The sequence below is a fragment of the Nicotiana tomentosiformis genome, chromosome 8 (genome assembly GCF_000390325.3).
Source record: "Nicotiana tomentosiformis chromosome 8, ASM39032v3, whole genome shotgun sequence".
In the NCBI taxonomy this organism is placed as follows: Eukaryota; Viridiplantae; Streptophyta; class Magnoliopsida; order Solanales; family Solanaceae; genus Nicotiana; species Nicotiana tomentosiformis.
The window spans coordinates 86,700,568-86,720,976 of record NC_090819.1 but is presented as its reverse complement, the minus strand read 5'-3'; the positions used below and the strand labels follow the sequence as shown (position 1 = coordinate 86,720,976).

The window sequence follows — 20,409 nt, the reverse complement described above, 5'->3', positions numbered from 1 at the left end:
AAGCATCCGTATATTTCTCTAGACTACGAGAACTGTGGGATAAGTATGAAATATTGGCTCCTTCACCCTCTTTGTCTAAACAATATGCTGAGCATTATCAGTTACAAAAATTGAAATTGTACCAGTTTTTGTCTGGCATAAATAAATCCTATGAGAATGTTAAAAATCAAGTTCTTATGATTTGACCACTGCCAAACATAAATCAGGCTTATATTATGATTATTAATGTTGAAAGCCAAAGAAAAACACGAGGAGGAAGTACTATTAGTGTTGGTGCTAAGAATGAAGAGTCTGATGTACTTTTAAGCAACAGAGGAGCAAATAGTGGTGGTTATAGACCTAGAACTAACTATGGGAAGGCTCCTGCTTATTGTGAATACTGCAGGCTTAAAGGTCATACAAAGTACAACTGCTATAAGCTGCATGGTTATCCAGCAGACTTCAAATATAAAAAGGAAGGGGGAGGACCTAACAACTATGCCAACAATGTGATCAATGCTAGCAGTCAATCACCTGAAATGCAGAATTTTTCCTAGTCCAGCTCTTAGTCTGTTGGGAACTCCTCATCTTCACAGTCAGTGGCGAAGCTAGAAATATTTTCAAGGGTATTCAAATTTGGAAGAAGTGAAAAAAACTTCCCGACAAATGGTGTTCAATATGTGTTATATACTTCTAAAATATAATATTTTACATATATATACAATGCAATTTTTCGATGAAGGGTGGTCAGTTGACCGACCACCCTTGTGACCATGTGGCTTCGCCACTGTTCACAGTCACCATCACGAGCTCAATTTTTCACTCAAGAACAATACATTCAAATTTTGCAAATGTTGAACAAAGGAAAGGAATTTGAATTTGTAGCTAATACAGCTAAAGTAGGACCTGTAGATATTACCACAACTCTTATGACTAATCTATTTGATAATAACTGGATAGTTGACACATGAGCTACTAATCACATGGTGCATAACTTGGGGTTGTTAAGTAAATTCAAGGAGTTGACTGGTCTAGAAATAAACAAAGTACACCTACTTACTAGAGAACAAGTAACTATTAAGAAAACTGGTGACTCTCAAATAATTCAAGATAGAACACTTCATAATGTTCTGTATATTCCAGACTTTACAAATTGATATCAGTCTCTAAGATCACTAAGGAGTTAAAATGTTTAGCAACATTCTTTCCTGATTTTTGCTTGTTTTAGGAACTCTTCAGTGGGAAGGTGATAGGGATTGGTAAAGAGGATCAGGGCCTCTACATACTAAAAACAAGAACTCAAGATGGATTCAGTTCTGGTTCTGGCAGTAAACATAGTAGTCTGTCTACTTCTTGTGTAAATAACTCATGTGTAAATATTATTTCTAATTCCAGTCTTAAGAATAAGACTGAGGGATAACATATATCTTGTGGTAGCATATCCCTGTGTCATAGGAGGCTTGGACATCCTCCTTTGAAAGTTCTGAGAAGCATTAGTATTTTGAGAAACATACATATGAAAGATCATGATTGTACTATATGCCCAATTTCCAAGCAAACAAGATTACCCTTTTATCGCATTTGATCTTATTCATGCTGATGTTTAGGGTTCCTATAGAGTTCCAACACATGATGGTAGGAGATACTTCATGACACTGGTAGAAGATTACTGTCACGCCCCAAAATCGAGGAGCGCGACCGGCGCTCAACTGAGAGAACCCGGCCGAGCAAGCCTGTTAGATTTTCTTCTACCCAAACTCATCCATGAATAAAGAGGAGATGTACTCCATTAATCAACACTGAAAAGATTTCATTAATAACTTCCATTTCATTCCCATTAGAAACTTCATTCATAGTTTCCAAAACATTACGAGTTTATAGAATTAATGAAAAACATGATTTCCAATTATCAACATTTCTATTTCAATTCCCAACATCAACCATAACCCACAACCTGTCTACGGGGCCTCTAAGTACAATAGAAAAGTAATATGAAAATGCCGGCAACAAGGCCCCGGCTATACCTCAAAACACAGTACATGAGAAACAAATACATGACCCCGAAATGAAGTGGGGCTCACCAAATCAGCTGAAAAGAATGTACTGCTATCACTGATCAATGTCACCTGCTGTAGAACCACCTGCATCTATTTAAAGATGCAGCACCCCCGGCAAAAGGGACGTTAGTACTGTCGAATAACACTAGTATATATAGCTAAAAGTCCTCTTTCAAAATAGAATGCCCATATAAGAAAAGGTAACACATAGAAACAACAAGTCACCATCCACAATATCCAAATGTCCAAATAAAAACATGATAATTTTCAAAATACGAAAATAATATATATTTTTGGTTGGGAGATCATTAACACCGATATTCCACCATCTTTGTTAGCACGGAGTCCGATCACGCCCGATCGGCTAGGCCATCTCCCCACGAACAATGTGGTTTGACAGATGATGCGAAAGAAAGTTGTTACCAAGAGTAGTACCACCGTGTGCGCAATATGGAGTCCGATCTCCACCCGATCAGCTAGGCCGTCTTCTTTCCACATATGCCATGTGGGTTGACTTTTCCATTCCATAATTTTTACCAGTTCATCCCAATTAAGGGGAATAATATCACAATTTCATCCTAAATAAGGGGAATAACCACAATCCACCCATACACCGGCACGTGTAGTTTCAGGTGTGGGCCTTATGACCCACCCTTCCTCGGTTTTACTAATGATACTCCCAAAAATATTTTATTTTTGATTTGCACACAGAGGTAAGATAATTACAATTGTACTCACCTCAACATCTTTCACATTGTATAAATTCTCATTAGTATTTCCAGTCATTCATAACGACGATATTTCCTTGGCTCATTTGGCAATTCACAAGATTCTTTATTCCTGACACGATGGCCGTATTTCATATTCCTTTCACCTCTTTCAATTTCAAAGATCATCATCAAATATCAACATATAGAAAGTTTCAGAAATCATATACTTCAAATCCATTTGAAATGGGAACTTCAAACACAAATGGTTTCTTCCCAAAGAATGAGGCATACCAACCAACAATAGAAACACACATGAAAAATCATAAACAATCAATACACCATTTACTCTTACAATACTCTTTCCCAGAAATGACAATGTACAATTTCAACACATGAGTATATAGTACTCGAATTACACTGGATATATTTATAAAGAAAAGCATTAGTTAAAGCAGCCACTAATGGGCATGAATTCAGTACAAAAGCTCTTAGGCAAATTCTATTTTCCAAATCACTTTTAACACAGTTGAGTCAAGGCTCATTTCATATTCTTTATCGCATTCTATCAAATCATTTGCACTACTAGCCACAGCCATAACTTAAATTCTTGGCACGTTGGCCACACTCTATATCCCCAATTCACTTATTTCATTTCCAACCACCTTTATAGGTTATCAACGATAAGACATTTTCAATCAAGACTTTAGGCACACATATGAGCAATTATGAGTCTTAAGAATATTGAGATTTTCTCACACAATTTGGCATACTATCTTTCATTGAAACACGACTCAAAGCCATAACCTTTTAATACGCAACACATATTTTAAAACTTACGGGAACATTATGGAATTCAATTCCAAGAGAGAAAGTTTAGCCAACATACCTCAAATTCTTCCCTTAATGATACTACAACGATGCACTACACTAATCAACTTCAATCTACAATAACAACATCCAATGAGACCAATATTAGTAACAAATCCCATAGGTTCATTGTATTCATAAATTTCATCGCCAAGATTACCATTCACCTTCTCTCTTATTTTCTCAAAAGTACTATTCATGCCATGAACTAGAGTTTCATAATCCAATCTTTCAACCATTAAAACTTGTAACAAATGCTTCAAATACTTCTAACTACTCATAATAAACGAGTTTGAAGCATTGGAATTACCTCTAGTAGATTAATCTTGAAAAATCATAACTTTGGTGATTTTTGTGTTCTTGAGGATTTGATGATAAAATCTTGTATTTGGATGTAAGAATGATGTTAGAACTCATGTATATTGAGTGATAATCAACCCAAAACATCATTAACAACTTACCTTGGTTGATTGGACTTGACTTGGGCTCAAAATCGCCCCTTCACTTCAAGAACCCTAACCCCCAAATACACAAAATACCCTCTTTACCTGACCTTGTATTTATAGGCCTAGATTTCTGAGTTTCGGATGTGGCCCTGGATGCTTCGAATCCCCACTTCACTCCTATTTGAAGGTCGGATGCGGACCTGGACGCTATGGCAGAACTTCACTGCTAGCCTCTCTTTCGGACGCGGCCCCGGATGCTTCGCATCCGCAGGCTCCTCCGCCAGCCTTTGGTAATTTGGTCATAACGTCTTGTAGGAATGTCTAATTGACAAACGGTTTGAAGCGTTAGAAACTAGACTCAAAGACCTTTAATATGATAGGTCATAAATCACCTAACTCCTTAAATATATATAGATATGACCGTCCAAAATTTGGTCTTGTGCGTACTCATTTGGAACTTTAGTCTATCATGAAATTTCCAACTTGACTTGGATTTAGGGATCTCCCTAGACCCCACATAACTTATAATATGACTCATACACTTATTATCATATCCAATTGATATCCATCACATTAATAAACCTCGTCTTCACACAAAATAATATAATTAGCGCACATCGACTTTCTTAATAGCGCTTAAGTACTTCAAAATTTTTCGGGGTATTACATTCTCCCCCACTTAAGAACATTCGTCCTCGAATGTTTCACAAGTCACTTCTAAGAATAGATTTATCCTCATACCTCCAACCATTATATATAGGAACTCATGACTACATCGATCTCATACTTCCTTTCCAAAATTTCAACTTACTTATGGCCCTTAAAATTTGGCTATCTTTACAAATTCGTAAAAATTTTGGCAGAGTTTCCCTTATAACTGGTCCTGTCCACCTGCCAGAGAACCCCAGAAACCAATCTTAATAACATATACATAATCCAACGACGTAACATCATACAAAACAATACCAACTGTGGCCTCATAAGTAATATATTTCAGGAAAGGAACACCCTTAATGCGAATTGTTCAAATGATACAAAATTCATAGAAAACAACTCTTAGAATATTTTTCATAGATCACAACTTTATAAATACATGGCTATTCAAACAAATAAGGATACGTTTTCTTCATTTCCTCCTCGGCCTCCTATGTAGCCTCTTCTACGTGTTGGTTTCTCCATAACACTTTTACAGATGTAATTTCTTTATTTCTCAACTTTCGGACTTGCCGATTAATAATAGAAACCGGTATCTCTTCGTAAGTCAATTTCTCATTTACCTCAATAATCTCAATTGGAACAATGACTGTCGGGTCTCCAACTACTTTCTTTAACATGAACACATGAAATACCGGGTGTACTAATGACATCTCAGGTGGTAGCTCAAGCTTGTATGCCACCTCACCAATCCTCTGAATGATTTTGTACGGTCCGACATACCTCGGACTCAATTTTCCTTTTCTTACCAAATCGCATTACACCCTTCATGGGGGAAACTTTCAAGAATACCTAATCATCTTCTTGGAACTCCAAATCTCTACGACGAACATCCGAATAGGATTTTTGATGACTCTAAGCAGTCTTCAACCGCTCCTTAATGATTTTAACTTTTTCCATAGCCTGATGCATGAGGTCTGGCCCTATCCACTCTGCTTCCCCAATTTCGAACCACCCAATGGGAGATCTACATCTCCTACCATATAAAGCCTCGAACGGTGCCATTTGAATGCTAGAATGATAACTATTATTGTAGGCAAATTCTATGAGTGGCAAATGATCATCCCAAATACCTTTGAAGTCTAGAACACAAGCGCAACACATATCCTCAAGCGTTTGAATAGTCCGCTCTACCTGCCCGCCAGTTTGCGGGTGAAAAGGTGTACTAAGATTCACCTGAGTACCCAAACCTTGCTGAAATTTCTTCCAAAAATTAGCCGTGAATTGCGCTCCCCGATCAGAAATGATGGAAACTGGGGTGCCATGCAACCTGACTATTTCTTTGATATACAACTGAGCATACTGCTCCGCTGTGTCGGTAGACTTAACCGGCAAAAAGTGTGCTAACTTCGTGAGTCGATCTACAATCACCCAAATTGAGTCAAACTTGTGCAGAGTGCGTGGTAATCCTACCACAAAGTCCATATTGATCATCTCCCACTTCCATATTGGAATTTCTATGTTCTGTGCCAACCCACCGGGCCTAGTGTGTTCGGCCTTTACTTGCTGACAATTCGGACATCTTGCCACAAAGTCCGCCACATTCTTCTTCATATTATTCCACCAATAGACTTCCTTTAGATCATGATACATTTTCGAAGAACCTGGGTGTACGGAATACCTAGAAGTGTGAGCTTCAGTCATAATCCTTTCCCGGAGACCATTCACATTTGGAACACATAGTCGCCCTTGGTACCTTAGTGTACCATCATCCATGCCAAGAGAAAAACCATAGTTTTATGTTTTTGAATCCCCTCCTTCAGTTGCGCCAAAAATGGATCATTGTATTGCTTCTCTTTGACTTCCACAACAGGCGATGATTCAGCCCTAGTTTGTACAATTACCCCTTCATTAGAGTCCGCAACACGAACTCCCAAACTAGCCAATCAATGAACTTCCTTGGCCAACGACCTTTGACATGCCTCCAAGTGAGCCAAACTATCCATAGATTTTCGGGTAAGAGCATCCACCACAATATTGGTTTCCCCGGAGTATATAGAATATTGATATCGTAATCCTTACGTAACTCATGCCATCTTCTCTACCTTAGATTCAATTTCTTCTATTTGCAAATATATTGAAGGATCCTTTGGTCCGTGAATATGTCCACCTGGACCCCATACAATTAATGACGCCAAACCTTTAATATATAATCACACCCGCAAGTCCTAAGTCATGTGTTGGATTATTTTTCTCATGATTCTTGAGTTGCCTAGAGGCATAAATGATCATATTTCCATATTTCATCATTAGCGGAGCATCTATATTAGATTTCTCTTTCATATGACCTCCTAGGAATTGAGTTCTACAAAAGTTTCCTCGGTACCGTTACAATCTTATTAGTACTTGCAACTTGTTTTTACCAAATTTCGCAACAAAAGACATTACTAGGTTAGTTTTCTTATGAGCCCATCTGTTTCAAATGAATAACATCTACTTGCTCGTGCTTACACCTTGATAACATCAACCTGCATGGCATTACCTCAATATGTGAAGTAACATCGTGCTCAGACCTTTCTTAGCCACCCTTTTTCCTCATTATAAGTCTTATAGGATTTTAAGAAACCACTCTACTTCCCTTGTGAACATTTTCATGATTCCTCTTTACTGCTAAACACTTTCCAAAACACATATCGACACTCTTCATATATATTTAGCTAGAACATGGCCTTTTCTGAAACTTGAGATCCTCCTATATTCGTCAATGACGACTTATCATTTTCCTTATAAGTGCAGTACTTAGTCCACCCGATTCCATCCTCGATGAGTAACTCACCTTATTCCTAGTATTGTAGTCACCAATAGTGTTTCCTGGTATTGCAGTCTAAGAGCTATCATGTTAAACATGCTTGGTTCATAATAAGTATTCATCCTCTTTCAATCTGTTTCAAACATTTCCCCTTTGGTTTAGACAATATGTTGGTACTATATACTTGTCTCATATGGCCATACCATTCATTCAACATGATACATGTCCCATCTGTTTAATATTCAGACCTTTACCCATTCGTCATGTCACATGACAACATCACTTGGAATAAACCAAAAGAGCATTTAAACTTACCTTGAACCTTAACGTATGAGTTAGAGGAAGAAAAATTTCACAACCAATTTCATCGCACAATTCAGAATATCAAAGAAGGGTATTATTCCTAAATGCCCATGTAGCATCCTAATTATAGATGTGGTCGACAACACACCGATAATAAGGACTCTACTAGACACGGCTCTGAGACATCCTAGGACACTTTAAAACCTTAGGCTCTGATACCAAGTTTGTCACGCCCCAAAACCAAGGAGCGCGACCGGCGCTCAACTGAGAGAACCCGGCCGAGCAAGCCTGTTAGATTTTTTTCTACCCAAACTCATCCATGAATAAAGAGGAGATGTACTCCATTAATCAACACTGAAAAGATTTCATTAATAACTTTCATTTCATTCCCATTAGAAGCTTCATTCATAATTTCCAAAACATTACGAGTTTATATAATTAATGAAAAACATGATTTCCAATTATAAACATTTCTAGTTCAATTCCCAACATCAACGATAACCCACAACCTGTCTACGGAGCTTCTAAGTACAATAGAAGAGTGATATGGAAATGTCGGCAACAAGGCCCCGGCTATACCTCAAAACACAGTACATGAAAAACAAATACATGACCCCGAAATGAAGTGGGGCTCACCAAATCAGCTGAAAAGAATGTACCGCTATCACTGATCAATGTCACCTGCTATAGAACCACCTGCATCCATTTAAAGATGCAGCACCCTCGGCAAAAGGGACGTTAGTACTGTTGAATAGCACTAGTATGTATAGCTAAAAGTCCTCTTTCAAAATAGAATCCCTATATAAGAAAAGGTAACACATAGAAACAGCAAGTCACCATCCACAATATCCAAATGTCCAGTTAAAAACATGATAATTTTTAAAATACGAAAATAATATATATTTTTGGTTGGGAGATCATTAGCACCGATATTCCACCGTCTTTGTTAGCACGGAGTCCAATCATGCCCGATCGGCTAGGCCATCTCCCCACGGACAATGTGGTTTGACAGATGATGGGAAAGAAAGTTGTTACCAAGAGTAGTACCACTGTGTGCGCAACATGGAGTCCGATCTCCACCCGATCAGCTAGGCCGTCTTCCCAAATATGCCGTGTGGGTTGACTTTTCCATTCCAAAATTTTTACCAGTTCATCCCAATTAAGGGGAATAATATCACAATTTCATCCCAAATAAGGGAAATAACCACAATCCACCCATACACCGGCACGTGTAGTTTCAGGTGTGGGCCTTATGACCCACCCTTCCTCGGTTTTACTAATGATACTCCCAAAAATATTTTATTTTTGATTTGCACACAGAGATAAGATAATTACAATTGTACTCACCTCAACATCTTTCACATTGTATAAATTCTCATTAGTATTTCCAGTCATTCATAACGACGATATTTCCTTGGCTCATTTGGCCATTCACAAGATTCTTTATTCCTGGCACGATGGCCGTATTTCATATTTCACACTTTCACCTCTTTCAATTTCAAAGATCACTATCAAATATCAACATATAGAAAGTTTCAGAAATCATATACTTCAAATCCATTTGAAATGGGAACTTCAAACACAAATGGTTTCTTCCCAAAGAATGAGGCATACCAACCAACAATAGAAACACACATGAAAAATCATAAACAATCAATACACCATTTACTCTTACAATACTCTTTCCCAGAAATGATAATGTACAATTTCAACACATGAGTACATAGAACTCGAATTACACTGGATATATTTATAAAGAAAAGCATTAGTTAAAGCAGCCACTAATGGGCATGAATTCAGTACAAAAGCTCTTAGGCAAATTCTATTTTCCAAATCACTTTTAACACATTTGAGTCGAGGCTCATTTCATATTCTTTATCGCATTCTATCAAATCATTTGCACTACTAGCCACAGTCATAACTTAAATTCTTGGCACATTGGCCGCACTCTATATCCCCATTTCACTCATTTCATTTCCAACCACCTTTTTAGGTTATCAACGATAAGACATTTCCAATCAAGACTTTAGGCACACATATGAGCAATTATGAGTCTTAAGAATATTGAGATGTTCTCACACAATTTGGCATACTATCTTTCATTGAAACACGACTCAAAGCCATAACCTTTTAATACGCAACCCATACTTTAAAACTTACGGGAATATTATGGAATTCAATTCCAAGAGAGAAAGTTTGGCCAACATACCTCAAATTCTTCCCTTAATGATACTACAACGATGCACTACACTAATCAACTTTAATCTACAATAACAACATCCAATGAGACCAATATTAGTAACAAATCTCATAGGTTCATTGTATTCATAAATTTCATCGCCAAGATTACCATTCACCTTCTCTCTTATTTTCTCAAAAGTACTATTCATGCCATGAACTAGAGTTTCATAATCTAATCTTTCAACAATTAAAACTTGTAAAAAATGCTTCAAATATGTCTAACTACTCATAATAAACGAGTTTGAAGCATGGGAATTACCTCAAGTAGATCAATCTTGAAAAATCATAACTTTGGTGATTTTTGTGTTCTTGAGGATTTGATGATAAAATCTTATATTTGAATGTAAGAATGATGTTAGAACTCATGTTATTGAGTTATAATCAACCCAAAACCTCACTAACAACTTACCTTGGTTGATTGGACTTGACTTGGTCTCAAAATCGCCCCTTCACTTCAAGAACCCTAACCCCCAAATACACAAAATACCCTCTTTACCCGACCTTGTATTTATAGGCCCAGATTTATGTGTTTCGGATACGGCCCTGAATGCTTCGAATCCCCACTTCACTCCTCTTTGAAGGTCGGATGCGGACCTGGACGCTATGGCAGCACTTCACTGCCAGCCTCTCTTTCGGACGCGGCCCCGGATGCTTCGCATCCGCAAGCTTCTCCGCCAGCCTTTGGTAATTTGATCATAACTTCTTGTAGGAATGTCCAATTGACAAACGGTTTGAAGAGTTAGAAACTAGACTCAAAGACCTTTAATATGATAGGTTCATAAATCACCTAACTATTTATATATATATATATATATATATATATATAGATATGACCGTCCAAAGTTTGGTCTTGTGCGTACTCATTTGGAACTTTAGTCTATCATGAAATTTCCAACTTGATTTGGACTTAGGGCTCTCTCTAGACCCCATATAACTTATAATATGACTCGTACACGTATTATCATATTTAAATGATATCCATCATATTAATAAACCTCGTCTTCACACAAAATAATATAATTAGCGCACATCGACTTTCTTAATATCGCTTAAGTACTTCGAAATTTTCCGGGGTGTTACAATTACTCTATATATACTTTTATATTATTAATGAATAATAAGTCATATTCAATTGTTATTCTAAGAGATTTCCTTGTACTGGTCAAGACTCACTTTAACTATGCTGTTAAATGTCTCAGAACAGACGATGGATCTGAATTCTTTAAAGAGCAGGTAAATCACCTACTCAAGGAGCAAGGGGTGATTCATCAAAGTTCTTGTGTCTACACATCCCAACAAAATAGGGTTATAGAGAGGAGGCACATATACATCTTAGACATGGCTAGAGCCTTGAGGTTCCAAGTATTCATTCCTTTACAATTTTGGGGAGAGTGTAACCAATGCGGTATACCTTCTCAACAGGCTGCCTGCCACTCTTCTAAAAGGCCAATCTCCATTTGAAAGACTATTCCACAAAGCTCTTTTATTACAACATCTCAGAGTTTTTGGAAGTCTATGCTATGCTACAAATGTGAAGAGGACTGGCAAATTCTGTCCCAGAGCTGTTCCTCATGTGTATTTAGGATACTCTGCTACTTAGAAGGGTTATCACTTGTATGATCTTAGCAGTAAAGAATTATTTGTTAGCAGAGATGCAATCTTTAAGGATGACATATTTCCATTCAGAGACCTCTATTTCATGTTTTGGAGCTTAGAGTATCTGATCGTGTATCTGCTACCATTACTGAAGAAACCTCTTCTTCTCTTGCTGTGCCTACTCAGCTACATTCTTTTGTCTCATCTCTTAGTTCTAGTATTCATCCATCCTATTCCCAGCCAGTTGTTCAGCCAGTAACATAGTCACTTAGAAGATCTTCTAGACCCTCTAAACCACCTGTGTAGATGCAGGGCTATGTGCTGCAGTTTAAGCTGTACCCTGTGTCCTCTTATATTTTCTATGATCATCTGTCACCTACTTACATAGCCTCTTTGCCTGCCTACTCAGCAATCCTTGGACCTACATCCTATGCTGAAGCCTGCAAGGATCCCCTCTGGGTCAATGCTATGAAAGCTGAAATAACTGTTATTGAAGAAAATCAGACCTGGACCATAGTTGAACTGCCTTAGGGTAAGGCTCCTATTGGCTGCAAATGGGTGTTTAAGATAAAGTACAAATCCAATGTAGAGGTGGAAAGGTACAAATCCAAGCTTGTATCCAAAGACTATAGTCAACAGAAGGGACTGGATTATACTGAGACATTTTCTCCCATGGTCGAGATGGTTATAGTGAGGTCTGTGGTAGCTCTAGCAGCAGCTTCTCACTGGAACATGTTCAAATGGATTCTCATAATGCTTTTCTTCAAGGGGGTCTCTCTGAAGAAGAATTTATGCAAATTCCAGATGGCTTTTCAAGCTAGGGGGAGTATCAGAAGGTGTGCAGGTTCAACAAGTCTTTGTATGGGCTCAAACAAGCTCCTAGAAAGTGGAACTTGAAGTTAATAGAAACTCTTCTAGATATGGAGTTCAAGCAGTCTCATTATGACTATTCTCTCTTCACACAACAAAAAGGATCATACCTGGTAGTTGTACTTGTCTATGTTGATGATCTCTTGGTAATAGAAAATAACTTGAAGTTGATTACGCATGTGAGAAAGGACTTACATGTTAGGTTCAAAATGAAAGACCTTGGAGAGTTGAAATATTTCTTATGCATCGAGTTCTCTAGATCAGAAAAGGGAATTCAAATGTGTCAAAGGAAGTGTGCACTTGAATTAGTGTCTGAGTTGAGTTTATCAGGTAAAAATTCATTAGCCACTTCACTAGAGTTCAACCGCTATAGAATTTAATAGGAAGTAACTTGAAGTTGATTACGCATGTGAGAAAGGACTTACATGTTAGGTTCAAAATAAAAGACCTTGGAGAGTTGGAATATATCTTATGCATCGAGTTCTCTAGATCAGAAAAGGGAATTCAAATGTGTCAAAGGAAGTGTGCACTTGAATTAGTGTCTGAGTTGAGTTTATCAGGTGGAAATCCATTGTCCACTTCAATAGCCTCTATAGAATTTGATAAGGCTATCAATAAGAGTGCAAATGATGATGACAATGAACTTGAAGACAAAGGAAGGTGTCAAAGTATAGTAGGTAGACTGTTGTACTTAACCATGACAAGGCCTTACATAGCCTTTGTGGTTCAAGTACTTAGTCAATTCATGCATGCTCCTAAACAGTCTCACATGAGTGATGCTATGAGGGTTATCAAATACATAAAGGGAACTCCAAGTTTAGGTCTGTTTATGCTAGCAGATGCAGATCATAAATTAACTAGCTACTGTGATTCAAACTGGGGTGCTTGTGTGGAAACCAGGAGATCAGTAACTGGTTATGTGATCAAGTTTGTAGAGGCATTGATCTCCTGAAAATCAAAAAAATAAGGGACAGTCTCCAGAAGCTCAGCTGAAGCAGAGTTCAGAAGCATGGCTACTGCTATCCAAATTGCAACTCATCCCTCTTTCATGAGAGGACAAAATATATCGACATAGATTGTCATTTTGTAAGGGAAAAGATTCAGGAAGGTTTGATCCAAACACAACATATTGGGACCAAGGAGCAACTAGCATATGTACTGACAAAGAGTCTGTGTAGTCTACAACTTGAATACCTACTAAGCAAGTTGGGAATGAAGAACTTATTTTCATCCCTCAGTTTGAGAGGGAGTATAGAGAACTTAAGTAGTAGATGTATAGCTGGCAGGTAGCTGTAGTTAAATTAATTAGAGTTAGTTAGTTTGTTGAGTAGTATAAATAGAAGTTAATTAGTTAGGTAACACTATACAGATTTCATTTCTTCTCAATTGAAATATTATGGAATTTTCTCTCCTTCTCTTCTTCCTCGTTTCATATTTGCATGTAGAGTTCTTCTGATGCCATACCTGAGCTCTTCAACAATATTGATTGTGCATCACAAGGATACTAATACTAGTAAAAAGAATAGGTAAGACATATTGCAGATGGTTATGACTATGTACTTTTAGCTCACCCTTTAGCAATTGTTACTTCAGTATCTAGATTAACAAGAAGTATGTAGTTTTACTTTTCATACTACGTGTTAGGTGGGTAGTTAAGAATGTTAGTCAATGTGTTGGGCAGTTAGAACTTGACCTGCTTTATTTTTTGTTTTACAAAGTCAATTTCGCAGTAATTTCGAACATTGCTTTATTATTTTATGAAGTTAAGAAAATGTTGAAAATATATTACGTAAACTATTAAGGTAAACGTGAGATAGAGAATAATGGGAAGTTAACGTACGTGCGTGCATGAACAAGGCAAGTTGTCGCTTCATACACCTATTAGACGGCGGAAATGGAAACTTCCGAGTTGCTTTTCATTATTCAAAATATTGTCTTGACTTAAATTCTTAATTAAGTTTACCTTCCATCTCGTTCTTAGTGATTAATAGCTCTTTGCTGTATTAAGGTTGTTATGTGTGAAGCTGACAAACGAACGTGTGCGAGACAAAATTATTTCCTCGATTTATTTGAATAAGAATTTTATGTTCCATATGAATATATTCTCTAACTAGGTTGAATTATCGTTGTATAGTTTTCAAATATTTAAATCATCGGTGAATTTCGTTTCACTTCCTAAACTTCGCGTAACATTAGATAGCAACCTCAACTATGCACAAATTTGTGCAATCAAATCGAGATCGGTGGTTGACTAAACATGGTTTTTGAGAAAGAGATTGACTTTTAACACATAATCAGAGTACCATTTGAACTTATAGTAGTACTAATTAAACATGACATGATATTTTTATAAATCTTATTATCATTAAGGACAAAACGTGAAGTATAAAGTCATTAAAAATTTCAAAGAAATAAAAATTCATCATTCCGTGAAACGGACCAAAAAGAACGAATTCCTAATAAAAGAAAGGAAAATGTTATAAATAGAGTTGTATTTAAGGTGAATGTCTATATTTTAGAGAGATTTTAGGGATTATTACTTGGTGGCTAAGTCACTCTTTCCCTATAAATACAGGGGTTCTATTACATTGTAAATCATCCCAAATCAATAAGAATTCTCTCTCTTTCTTTGCAATATTCTTCTTAATTATTTCATTACACGTTATCAGCACGAGACTCTACCGTCTCAAGAAGCTCTTTGAGAAGACTAAGGTATAATTTTTCTCCTCTTTTAATTATGACTGATATTATGAAACGAAAGTTCGTTGTCCTTGAAATTTCGGGGAAGAACTATATGACATGGGTGTTGGATGTTGAAATCCATTTAGATGCAAAGGGTCTTGGAGACGCCATTAAAGATAAAAATAAAGCATCTATCCAAGACTGTGCTAAGGCCTTGATTTTCTTGCGCCATCACCTTGATGAAGGGTTGAATACAGAATATCTCATAGTCAAAGATCCACTTGTTTTGTGGAATGGCTTAAAGGAAAGATATGACAACTTAAAGTTGGTCACACTTCCACAAACACGATATGATTGGGCTCATCTGAGGCTCCAAGACTTTAAGTCTGTTTCCGAATATAATTTTGCGATGTTCAGAATTACATCAAAATTGAAACTCTGTGGAGATAGTATCACTGACTATGATATGCTTGAAAAAATGTTCAAAACATTTCATGCCTCCAATATGGTCTTGCAACAGAAGTACCGAGAGAAAGGTTTCAAGAAGTACTTTGAGTTGATTTCTCTTCTCCCTATGGCTGAACGAAACAACGACTTGCTTATGAGAAATCACGAAAATCGACCCACCGGGTCTACACCATTGCATGAAGTGGATGAGGTGTATACCCATTATGCTAAGGTGGAAAAGGTCGTGCCCGTGGCCGTGGTCGTGACCAAGGAATAAATTTTTCTAGTGTTAATCATCCTTCAAAGAAATATAATCACCAAAAGTGGAAAGGAAAAGATGATAAGCCAAAGACAAAGGGTTCAGAAACTTAATGTTATCATTGCGGTGGAAAAGGGCATTGGGCAAATATTTGTCGTAAACCAAGACATTTGGCTGAGCTTTATCAAGCATCTCTAAAGAATAAAGGCCTTGAAGTTAATTTTGTATCTAACAATGAATTTGACATCACCCACTTGGATGTGGCAGACTTCTTTGAGCACCCTGATAGAAAAATAGACCACTTGATCGGTGATGGATCCATAGTTAAAGATGATTGAGTAGTTTGATTTTTGTTTTTGCCTATTCATAGTAGCTAATGAATAAACATCATGTAATCATAATTCTTTATATGAGTAGTGTTGATACTCAATTTTTTCTCATATTTTAAATATAATATACATATATATATATATATATATATATATATATATATATATATATATATATATATATACTTTCAAAATAGTGCATATGCATCATCACTTGATTTATAAGCATACACAAGTATTTTCATAATTTTTCATGATTTTTGAAGACTTTAAACCAATTTATTTCTGCATTTTTATTGTATAAATATTCAATAATTATCCTCTAAATTATTTTATGATAATTTAATCATCTAAACTTATCATTTATACCAATATGAGGTTATAAATATTTCCAGTGCATTTCTTATAATTACATTTGCATTTTAGAGCTAATTGCATATTTTTGCAATAATAGCCCATATTCATGTATAATTATATTATTTGTGCAAAAATAACTCTTTATATTTTTATAATGTTAAGTTTTTATTTTTGATCATTTTAGTATACAAATGATATTTTTTGTTATTTATTAATTACTTTTATAAATTATGTATTTATTAAATATTGGGTATTTAAAAAAAACTAGCCTAAAAACCCACCCATTTTCGGACCAATTGCCGGCCCAAATACCCCAGCCCAAACCGAATTAACCCAACCCCTAAACCCGATCGCGACTCGTTTGACCACCCGACCAAAGACCTCTTTAAATCGTGGCCGTTGATCTCTAAGATCAACGGCCCACATTACACCCTCCCCTTTAACTACCCAAACCCCAAACCCTAATCTCACTGCCCCTCATCCGCCGCCTCTGCATCCCCTCACATCCTTTCTCTCTCAAGAACCCTAGCGCCGCCTCCCCTAAAATCTATCCTAATCCCACATATTATGGGATTCCATGGCTACTACTTACCATATACGACCTCCTCCTGGTACTGGCCATCCTCCTATACTGCTTGCCTAAACATGGCAAGAAGATCTCATCAAGATCGAACCAAAATCGGTTCAAATCCTTGATCTTGCTGCTATTTTGTCTATATTCATCCCCCGTTCTATTGTGAGTACGAATCTTTGGGTATTATCCGTTGATTTTTACTTACCCTAAAGCTAGGGTTTACAGAATCGAACCAAAATTGGTTCAAATCTCTGATTTTAAGCGATATTTCTGTCTATATTCATCTTATTCTGTGTAACATTTTTTTTTTATTTTTAGATTCTGCCGATTTTTTGTACTTTCCCTAAAATTAGGGTTTTGAAATTTCTCTCTTTTCCTTATTGATTTCGATTGCATGTGGTGTTCTTTCCTTTCTAGTGTTTGATTGATAGTTTTCCATGTTTATATGTTCGATTTTTACACTATATAAATCCCTCCCCTTTCCCCTTTGAGATACGGGAGTGGGGAGGGGGGGGGGAGGAGATCGCTATAATCTCACTAAAACTTTAAAGCTTCATTCTGTTATTTCTTCATTATCTCATTCTATACTTTGGTTCTTGGCCGGCTGAAATCCAAGGCCACTAAATTCTGGGCTCTTGCTTCTCCTTAATGTCCAGAACACTGCGGACTTTTGTTCTTTCTTGTATTTTCGTTTAACTGGTGAGTTACTGAACCTTTGTAATTTCGTTCCTATGTATCTACTATTTGCATATGTCTTCAATTCTGAAGTTCATTAGTTTAATGAGTTTTCTGGGTTATTTTGTGTGCGATTCTGTTTATTTTACTTCAATTTTTAGGTCTATTTAATGTTTAACTTCATAATGTTAATAGCTCAAAGCATGCCTAAACTTGATTCGAGTAAATTAGATTCTTCTCAATATGTTACTACTGTTTGGGATCTTTGCACTTGTAAGAATCTCTGTGGTGTCTTATTCTGCTCTAGGCTATCAATCCTATTGTGTGAACATGCTTTACTTACATAATTTGTATCCCCTTTAGTCGACTAGTCAATTCTGTCTAAAGCATGAATGTTTACGTTTATTCTATGGCACTAGTCTATTCTGAACTTCTGCGGTTATATCTTGCTTATATAGCATGCTTTAATCTTGTTAATCATGACTAGTTCTTTATCAATATGTCCCTTTTAGCATGTTTTTACTCCCCTGATTCACCAGTAGTTGTAGTAATCTGTTTCCCCATCATGTATAAATATAGTTCTGTCACCAAATTAGTATGACTATTTCATAACACTAGGACTTATACTTAGTATAATTTGAACCTTTTCTTTTATATTATGAGCTGTGTATGATACTTTTCATCAATCCTGCAAACCGATTCTTCCCTTGACTTTGCTAATATAGGACTGTTTATGCACTAAGTGTTGAACCTGTTTTCTAAATCTTTGCTAAGCTTGTTCTTAAACTCTGTAACTTGTCCAACTATCTTCTATATATGCAACTTGACTGTGTCATTACCCCTTAGTTTTCTCTCTCAACCTTGGTTTACTTCACTTACTGCCTAGTCTCTTTTGAGTTCTTATTCTTAGCTGGTTGAAAGCCAAGGCTACTTAGGTTCTATCATTTGACCTCCCTAGTGTGAGCACTACTCAGGGTCCATTTGAGACCCTTGTGAGCTCTGATACACTAGGATTTGGTCCTTAGTCTTTCTCTGAATTTTCCCGATCAACCTCCCTAGTGTGAGCACTGCCCTAGATCCTTGAAGCCCTTGGGAACTCTAACACACTAAGGTCTTGGTCCAATTTGCTCAACTCTGTTTTCTACCTACTGGGAACATCAATTAGTTTCTGGCTGCCTTATGTCAATGAAGATATAATTTCTGGGCTGTTATGAACCATGAAAATGAAGGCTTGACCCGACTGGGTATATCTTTGGGCCTGCTGTAGGCTCACTATAGTTATTTTATTCTGTAATTTATGCCATTCATCGGGTCTATAATAATGTTGTAATAACAATTGGGGTATTAGTAGAATTTGGAGAAGAGGGTTTATTTTAATACTTACATTGAAATGGGTAGAAATCCTACCTATAGGTGTTTTACTTTGCTCAAATATGTTCTGCTATTGTGTGTGTTAGATGACCTGCCTATAGGTGTTTGCTTTGATCGAATATGTTTTGCTACTGTGTATGTTAGATAACCTACCTATAGGTATCTAATTTGTTTGACATATTTTGCTTCCGTATGCTAGAAACCATGCCTATAAGAAATTAAATGACCAATGTCTCAATGTGCATTACAGCATACTCATTAGGCGCTATAGGATTCTGTTAATTTACATGCTACCTAATCTGCAATTTAAAATCCCGCCTATAGATCTTAATTATTGATTATAGAAATCATGCCTATAGGATCTAAAATCAGTCTTAATTATTCTTGCCCGTTTCCTTTAAGGGCCAATATTGATCTTTCAACACTGTTTCATCGCCACTATTAGAAGGCATGCCTATAGGATCAAACTGAGTAATCCTGACTATCTTCAATGGCTACCACTGCCAACTACTGCGCAAATCACCCGGATATCATGTCTATAGGTTTAATCGCTTATAATTTGAAATCAGCAGGCAGATTGTGTAGTCGCTTAGAAATTGTATCTAAAATGGCATCTCGCTCTGAAACTGCCTGCACGTTTGAAATCCAAAATCATATAGAAATCATACCTATAAGATTTAATATTTTTTAACTCGTCTCATTTCTGAAACTATCAAATGCGTAAATCGTTGCGTGCGTTTGTTGTCTAAGTGTGGAGGCTAACTTGAGCGCTTAATTGCCTTTATATGAAGTACAACTTGTTTCTGTATGTCGCCTAATTTTATCACTTTGAGCAACCTAAGTTAAGTCTAGAACCATCTGAAATAGAGGTCCAAACGCCTCCTGGACCATAGGCACAAGACGGGTAGTGCACGCATAAGGCACGGTTTAGAATCAACTAGTGCGCCTTAGGTAACAACTTAAAGATAGTAATCGGGTAGCAGGAGATGATAGTATGTGCCCGCTAAATAATACGAGTAACACTCCATCTTGAGGGAGTTACGAAGTATTATTTATGTTGCACGAGGTGATCCTTTAGGCTAAAAACTGTAGGACCCCCCATCTTGTCTTAAAGTCAATTATTTATGTTTGTTGGTAGACTTTTGATTACTCAAACTTCTTATTTTTTTTCTCTGACTATTTG

At 36.7% G+C, this 20,409-nt stretch overlaps 2 protein-coding genes across 2 annotated transcripts; both read left to right on the top strand.

Annotated features, from left to right (window-relative positions):
• Positions 1–12,582: 12,582 nt before the first annotated feature.
• On the top strand, positions 12,583–13,484 carry LOC138897779 (uncharacterized mitochondrial protein AtMg00810-like). The gene is made up of 2 exons (XM_070183790.1): positions 12,583–12,862; positions 13,093–13,484. The coding sequence occupies exons 1-2, from the start codon at positions 12,583–12,585 to the stop codon at positions 13,482–13,484; spliced, it is 672 nt and encodes a 223-aa protein (XP_070039891.1).
• Positions 13,485–15,269: 1,785 nt separating this feature from the next.
• On the top strand, positions 15,270–15,938 carry LOC138897778 (uncharacterized). Its single transcript, XM_070183789.1, has one exon. The coding sequence runs from the start codon at positions 15,270–15,272 to the stop codon at positions 15,936–15,938; it is 669 nt and encodes a 222-aa protein (XP_070039890.1).
• The last annotated feature ends 4,471 nt before the right edge of the window (positions 15,939–20,409 follow it).